General features: G+C 46.9%; 1 protein-coding gene across 1 annotated transcript; it reads left to right on the top strand.

Annotated features, from left to right (window-relative positions):
* The first annotated feature begins 1,696 nt into the window (after positions 1 to 1,696).
* LOC119331123 (F-box/FBD/LRR-repeat protein At2g26030-like) lies at positions 1,697 to 4,382 on the top strand. The gene is made up of 4 exons (XM_037604297.1): positions 1,697 to 1,812; positions 1,966 to 2,877; positions 3,575 to 3,730; positions 3,820 to 4,382. Exons 2-4 carry the CDS (start codon positions 2,014 to 2,016, stop codon positions 4,012 to 4,014), a joined length of 1,215 nt encoding a protein of 404 aa, XP_037460194.1. The 5' UTR covers positions 1,697 to 1,812; positions 1,966 to 2,013; the 3' UTR covers positions 4,015 to 4,382.
* Positions 4,383 to 7,815: the final 3,433 nt, after the last annotated feature.

A 7,815-nucleotide genomic window follows, 5' to 3' on the forward strand; every position in this document is an offset into this window, starting at 1 on the left:
CCTCGTGCAGAAATGTCGCACGACCTAGCCACCCCGCGGCCCAAGCTGCTCAGAGCAACCACCCCCACAGACCACGGTTGTCGCACCACCACATCTGGGGAGCCGCGGCCTCGACATAGTCAGACCGCCTCTCCCCCCGCTTTATTCTTTACATAGGAGCTAAGGAGCACATAGCTAGGATTTCTTTCTTTTTTCTCTTTTCTTCCTTTTTATACATTCAGTAGTATATAAAATGGGCTACCTCTTGGAATATAAACTACAATTTCTTTGTTCACTCTTGGTGAAAATGCATGCTCAGTGTCGGGATTCCAAATTTCAGGATAAATTACACTCAAATTCTAGGCATGAATTACCTCATGCAACCGTCAATTACTGCATGCCTGTTGAGCCACCAGGAGGGGCCTGATGATGAAGGCTCTGGTGAGGTGCGGGCCGACTGCGAGGTCAAGGAGGATGTGTGTGGGTGCCGCTGGGATTTGGGAGACACACGCCTGAAACAATGGTGAGGTCTAGAGGCGAGGTGGGAAACCTTGATGGGGAAAGAAAGAGAGCTTTTTATTGATGAATACATCAGTGGAGCCATTGCACATTGCACCATAGGCAGTGAAGCCATGGCACGCTGCATCATAGATGGTGGAGCGTTGCACGATTGGAGTTAAGTTGTACACCAGATTTTAGAGGAAATACATGCGTCGATTGCTTAGAAATCACCAAATCACTTAGAAAATCTGGTAATCCGAAACCTATGTGAATTAGTATAGTTGATTTATAGTTTACTTGTGGGATGATTCGCCAACAAAGGGCGTGTGGAGTTGTGTCTTCGGTGGGTCTTTCGGGGTCCGACCGATTTTGGTTTTCGGTGGATATGTCTAGATTCATCCGAATTTAATGAATTTTGGAGTTTCTACATGCCTTTCTCGGCGTTTTCTTCTTCAGGGCGGCAATTTGATTCATGGATAGTGATCGTCGGTCTACATCAACGACTTTCTGAAAACTGCTTTTACAAGCTCGTGGCTTCAAAAGAGTTTGCTTCGCCGAGGCAGAGGCCAGAGATGGCATCGAGCTATGCTCACGACGTGAAGTCGATGGATGCATGAGAGAAAAAAAGACTTAGGCTCCCCAAGAATTGAAATGCTACTTTACACTTTTGTATGGATGAGTTTGTAAGGACTTATGTTTTTTATCATACCGCCTTGGGCCCTTTTGAAAGAAAACAACTTCTCTAGAAAAACGGAAACTCTACGAGTGCAGTGTTTCGGTGCCCAGCCTCATCGACACCTGCTCAGAAAAAAAAATCACAAACAAATTCAAAAAATTCCTTTTTTTGCATGGTAGATAATTTATCACGTGAGGTCCGCTCCAAATTTCAGGTCGTTTGGATTTCTGAGAAGCTCTTAGCAAAAAAGACAAATCGGGTCAGAATAGCGCATGAACAGTATATATTTTTACAGATCTCAAATTTGTCTTTTTTGCCGAGAGCTGCTCAGATGTCTAAATAATTTGGAAATTAGAGCGGACCTCACGCATCAAATTATCTATCACACACAAAAAAATGGAATTTTTCAAAATTTTCTAATATTTATTTTGATTTTTTTCGTTAGAGCAGGTGCAGCTGAGTCTGAGCTCAGAAATGGATTACCGAAACTCTACGGTATTCTTTTCACTTTACTCGGTGGTGGTCACATTTTAGACCGGTGGTTACTCTCTTTCGAAATAAAGACTGGATGCTTACTCATCAAGGCTGTGGCGGTGCATTTGCCTCCACCCGGCTGTGGGGTGGACGGAGTTGAGCGCCCTCGCGCACCACCGGAGGTATGCTCTGGATCCCTCTCGCCTCTCCTCGTTGATTCTCTCGACATTTCCTCTCTGAATTTGTTTCTCTGCGTTCGTCTTCTTCCTGCCGTCCCAAATCTTGTCCCGAGCTGCGGATTCACGGCTTGTATTTCTTCATTTTCGTTGCTGCAGCCCCCTGCACACCACCTGTTCGACGAAACGCCTCTGAGCTCTGACCCCATGGCGGAGGCGTCGGGCGACGGGAGCATGGAAGACAGGATCAGCGCCCTCCCGGACGAGCTCCTCATCCATGTTCTCTCCCACCTGCGCTCACGCAAAGCTGTGCAGACATGCGTGCTGGCACGGCGCTGGCGATACCTCTGGCGGTCGGTGACCTGCATCGACGTGTCTTTCGAGGAATTTGAGGACAGGGCTGCTGCAGACGACTTGGAGCGCGAGGAGATGTTCAAGACGTTTGTGAACCATTTGCTGATTCTCCGTGAACGCGTAGACCTGAAGGAGTTCCGGCTGCAGTACAGCTTGGTGGTCGGGGTCGGCCGCCTCAGTGCTAACTCTGATGAAGCCAACCTATGGATCCGCCATGCGTTACAGTACAAGGCTCAGACTGTCAAGATAGGCAATCACAGCGAACCTCTGCAGCTTCTTCCCTGGGTATTCACTTCAACGTACTTGAAAAGACTGCACATTACCAATGCTCAACTGATCCTAGGTTTCTTTGACCGCCCCCGAAAAGGCTGCCCAGCATTGGAATATCTCTTCCTATCAATCTGCGACATTGAGGACCTTGACATTTTCTCTGACACACTCAAGGTTTTGATCCTCTCTGATACTATCGGGTTCTCATTCTCATTTGAGCACGATGCCCAAGTCTCTATTTCTGCTCCAAGCCTCATTTCTCTGTCCGTCCAAGAGTGTCCTTCCGGGGCCAGGCTACCTATACTAAAGAACATGTTATCACTAGAAACTGCATCAGTATTGCTTTCAGAAGGAGATATCACAACTTGTGATGCTGATGGTATCAGGCAGTTTCTCGGGGGCCTCTCTGGTGTTAGAAGTTTGGATTTCTATTATGGGGATAGACAGGTATGCTTCTGGTTTTTTGTAGATTACATTGATCTTGAGATATTTATCCATACCAAAATCTGCAACCTAAGCATATTTTCTTCTTCTTCTGCCTTAGCCCTTCCAAGTTATACTAGATGATTCATTACATAGCATAAGTGCAAATCAAACCTCTTGATAGGATGACCAGTGCTGTCTGGTCTCCACTCATTCCATTTCGTATGCTCATTTGTTGATTCATCAAATTGTTGACCAGAGTATCTTAGTTTTCTCATAATATAAAACTAGTACAATAACTGAGTTATAATGTAGCTTCAGCATATACTTATGTGAAGGGCCTCAGCAATTGCTGAAACCATTATTGCTAACTCCTACAAACAGATTGGACCAATGCAACAGATTATCATGTGAAGCAACCATGATGTTTTAATCACATGTGCTCCATGGCTCTATCGATGAACAAAAATAAGTATATCATTGTCTAATATGGTGATTTTGTTAAGATGATCTCTGTTTGTGCTGTGATTTTTTTTTCTTTCATATCCAATTTGCTCCAAAGCTATAGTTCTAAGATTTTCAACGGCAACCAATCAGAAACGTAATCACATTATGTTAACTCCCTCCTTATATTTTTGGCAAGTTTGGTTGAAGCAGAAAAAAGAAATTGAAGAATACGGCATGGGTTTATGTTGTGTCTTAACATTTGAATCATTTGCAGCTGGAGGTGAAAAATAATCACGGATGGTGCCCAACATTCAACAATCTTACAAACCTGACTCTTGATAGGTGGTGCATGCATGCGGACTTATATGCCATGATAGTCTTCCTTCAGAACTCACCTAATCTGAAGAAGCTAACTCTTAAACTAAACGAGGTATATACTGTCTTCTCCATTGCATTTATCCTTCCATGAAAGTTTGAGCATGCACAGTAAAGATAAAACTGTTCTCTTTTAATTGCCAGCCACGATATCACAACGAGGTTGTATCTGCAGTCATCGGCGAGCTGGAGGATAGATCGTTTACATGTGAACAGCTTGAGATTGTCGAAATCATATGTTCGAAGGGAAATGAGCTGCTGCTACTTGGGTTGAAACAGTTTTTGCTAGAAGAGAGTGGCATAAGGCCTGATCAGATGCGTGTCAGTTACCAGAACTAAGGCCGATGCGAGTCATCCGATTGTTTCAAGTCCCACTACAGGTGAAATTACATGGAATCACTCATTGGCATATCACATGGCAGGCAAACATTGCTTCCCCTTGGATCTATATTCGCTCACTCTGGTTTAGTTGGAATGAACATAGCATGTGTGTTTGCTGCCCTTGTCTTTTTCACACAGTAGAATCCTGTAGTGTTGGTTTTGAACTATGTTCTGCTGCCGGTGAACCAAAAGAAACACACCGCTATCTTCCCATGCGATGCCATATTTCGTGTGGGGGAAGATTACACTGCATTTGACATACATGCACATGGCTCAAAATCGCCATTGACACTTTTTTTTTTCATGGATGTGTGATGTTATTGATCTGAGTTGCATGGCTGGTGACTGCAGAAAACTTGATGTTGCCTTTTCTGCTGTTTCTGAAAGAAAATGCTTCTTGTCATGTCAATCTTAGTAGTGGTGCCTTGTGTGCAGCTCAACTTTATGTGATATTCGCTTCATTTGTAAAACGCAGTATTCCTTTTGTTCGGTTACATCCGTGTACAGTCTATTGTGCAGACGTATAGTAAGTCAACCTTTTCTATAAGAAGCAAAAACCATCAACCGTGCAAGTCTGGAAGAGATAAAGAACAAGTCCAAAATGTTGCTGGCTTCATATGTTTTTCTGCAGTTCGAGTAAATGTACAGCATACCGAGTCTTGAGTCATTTCGTGTTGTGTTGTGCAAGTGGTGTTGGCGGAGCCAGCAAAAGGCTCTTCTAATCTGTCCTTGTACGTGTCTGGTCAGACTCTTGAATAAGACGTTGTCCTTGTACCCTCTTGACCCCGTTTTATATCCACACAACTGGAATCTGATTGAGTCTTGTGCCCTTGGGAAAACGGTATACGCCAGGAGAAAAGGATGCGCAGGCTCGTCGGTCTACAACTACAGCAGGTCGTCCGGCCTATATATGGGAGCAGCACCAAAAGGTTACCGGAGTATATGCTAAGGCTGTGTTTGGTTCAACTTCAGCTTTCAACTTTTGGGTCCAAAAGCTATAAGCTGAACCAAATGGGTAAATTTACAAAGCAGCTTTTGAGAATCTGCAGCTTCTCTGTAGTGTAAATTTTGAAGCTGGGATACCCCAACTTTTCAGCTTCTCAGCTTCTAAACCAACCATTTTTTGTTGTCCCCTAAAACCGAGTAGTATTTACCCATCAATGCCACTGGTAAGTCGTACCTCTTCATTGTGTTTCACAGCCGTTTCAGCTAAACAGCCCTTTTAGCCAAACAGCTTCCAGCTTTTCCACGGCAAAAAGTTCACAGCAGCTTTTTCACAGCTCACAACTCACAGCAGCTTTTACAGAATCTATAGCTCAACCAAACACAGCCTAAGTCCTCCTCCTGCACGCACAAGTTGTCCGATCGTCTCTCACCTCTGCCGCAGCATACAGCAACCAAACCACCACCCCACCTCCATGTCTCCCAAGCCGAGCCTCGGCTCTCCTTAGGTTAAGGCGGGACTTCGCATTCGACCGTAAGAGCAACTCCAACGGGCCGACCCAAACGGACGGTGTTTTTGTCCGCTTTTTGTCTGTTTGGGTCGGCCGCCCGCCCGCCGTCCGCCCTCTTTTATTTTTGGGTCGGCAGTGCGCCCAACGGGCCGACCCATTTTCATGACCGCGCGCGTTTAACATCGTGCCGTCGCCCTGATTTTGACGCTCCAGCACACGGGAAAGGTTCGCGCGCGCTGGTTTTGGCGCTCCAGCGCGCGGGAAAGGTTCGCGCGCGCGCCGCGGCCGGCGCTCGCTATAAAAGAAGGCGCTCCCTCCACACTCTGTCGGCCGCCCACTCTCGCCGCCTCTGCGCCACCATGTCGATCCGCCGCCTACGCGCTCCGGATTTTCGTGGAGTCCGCGAGCGCCGCTCCAGCGCCTTCTCCGCCGAGATCTGGTTTCGCGAGAAACGTCTCGTCCTCGGCACCTTCAACACCGCAGAGGAGACGGCCCGCGCGCACGACGCGGAGGCGTGGCGCCTCCTGAGGCCTCGTCGGGATATGAATTTTCCCAACGTGTCGAGCCAGCGGGCGCAGGATCTGGCGCCTCTCCCACGGCTTTTCACTGACGAGGATCGTCGTGTCCATCGGAGGCGGCAGCGTCGCCTCGCCATCGCAGAGAAGGACGTGGAAGCCTTGGTGCTGTGGCGAGGAGACTACCCACAGGACATCGTCTACGAGCGCCAGTTCTATAAGCAATTGAGATCGGAGAGGGACGCGAGGAGGAGGGAGTGAGCCGCCTATCGGGAGGACAAGCGTTCGCGGAAGCAGGCAGCTCAATTGAAACTGAAGCTACAAGAAACTCGGGTTGGGACTTTGAAGCCGAGCAGCTTGCTGACGCCTACCTTCAAACGTCGGAGGAGGACATTACCGAGTCGGAGTCAGAAAGCGACGAGTAGTGGTCTTTTTCTTTTATCTGTGTACGCTAGAACTATCTATGTATCCATTTTAATTTGAAAAAATGGCCGGCGGCATCGGCGACGTAGCAGGCGGGCGAGTGTGTGAATCCAATGTGTCACCGACCAGCGGGCCCGGTGAGAAAAGAGGGCGAGCGCGCGCGCGTCCATCTTGTGTCCACGCCGACGCAAATCAACCTAAAAAATGGGCCAGGAATGGGTCGGCAGGCGGACGAAAGCAGACGCGCGTCCGTTTGGGTCGGCGCGTTGGGCCGGCTTTTTTGTCCGCGCCGACCCAAACGGACGGCCGCGGACGAAATGGGTCACCCCATTGGAGTTGCTCTAACTACCCACAGGTGAAACGCGTGAAGGGCGTATGGAACTGTGTCTGCGGTGGGTCTTTTGTGATCCGGTCAGTTTAGGTTTTCGATGAATCCGTCTAGATTCAGTCGAAACTCGTGGTCTTTGGAGTTTCTATAAGCTCTTCTCGGCATTTTCTTCTCCTAGTCTACAAGTTCCCGAGTAAAAAAAGTTTGCTCGCCCGAGGCGGAGTTCGAGAGGCAGCATCTAGCTATGCACACGGCGCGTCACCGATGGATGTAGGAGGAAGAAAACTTAAGCTCCCTCAAGAATTGGAATGTAATTTTATTGTCCTGCCTGGGTGAGTTTGTAAGGATATGTGTTCATTTTACTTAATTAGTAAGCATGCAATGCACGTTTGACTAATAGGAAAAAAATTTATATGAGATCAGGTCTCATGGGCTAGCAGGTGAGACCCACCCTGATGGATAACATGTGGCATTCACAAATCGTAAAGCATCTAATCTCCCCCCTCCTTGATTTCAAGTGAGGGGTGAGGTAGATGCTTTATGATTTGTAAATGTCACGTGTCATCCATCAGGATGGGTCTCACATGCTAGCTCGTGAGACCTGGTCTCATATAATTCTTTTCCTGACTAATAGCATGTTAAAAATCGTGAAGACATTCCAAGTTACATCTTGACTAATACAAATAAAAAATGTTAGAAGCAAAAGAAATCCATACATATTTTAAAATTAAACCAAGTATTTAATTTAGATTGATAAATCATGAAAATAAAAAATGATAAACCATCAATTTCGATTCGTCCTTAGGAAATATTCACAATATATTAGTTGCTTTCTCTTCATCAAGTTTTTGTGGAAACTTCCGTTCTATTTCGTAGACCACCTAGCGACGACTATAACCACTGAAGCGAGCCAAATGCGCATCACCATCATCGCCCTTCCTTTGCCCGAGCCGGGCAAAATTTGTTGTAGCAGACAGTCGGGAAGTCGTCGTGCTAAGGCCTCGTAGGACCAGCGTAGCAGAACAACAACCGTAGTGTA

This window comes from Triticum dicoccoides, chromosome 7A (genome assembly GCF_002162155.2).
Source record: "Triticum dicoccoides isolate Atlit2015 ecotype Zavitan chromosome 7A, WEW_v2.0, whole genome shotgun sequence".
Taxonomy (NCBI): domain Eukaryota; kingdom Viridiplantae; phylum Streptophyta; class Magnoliopsida; order Poales; family Poaceae; genus Triticum; species Triticum dicoccoides.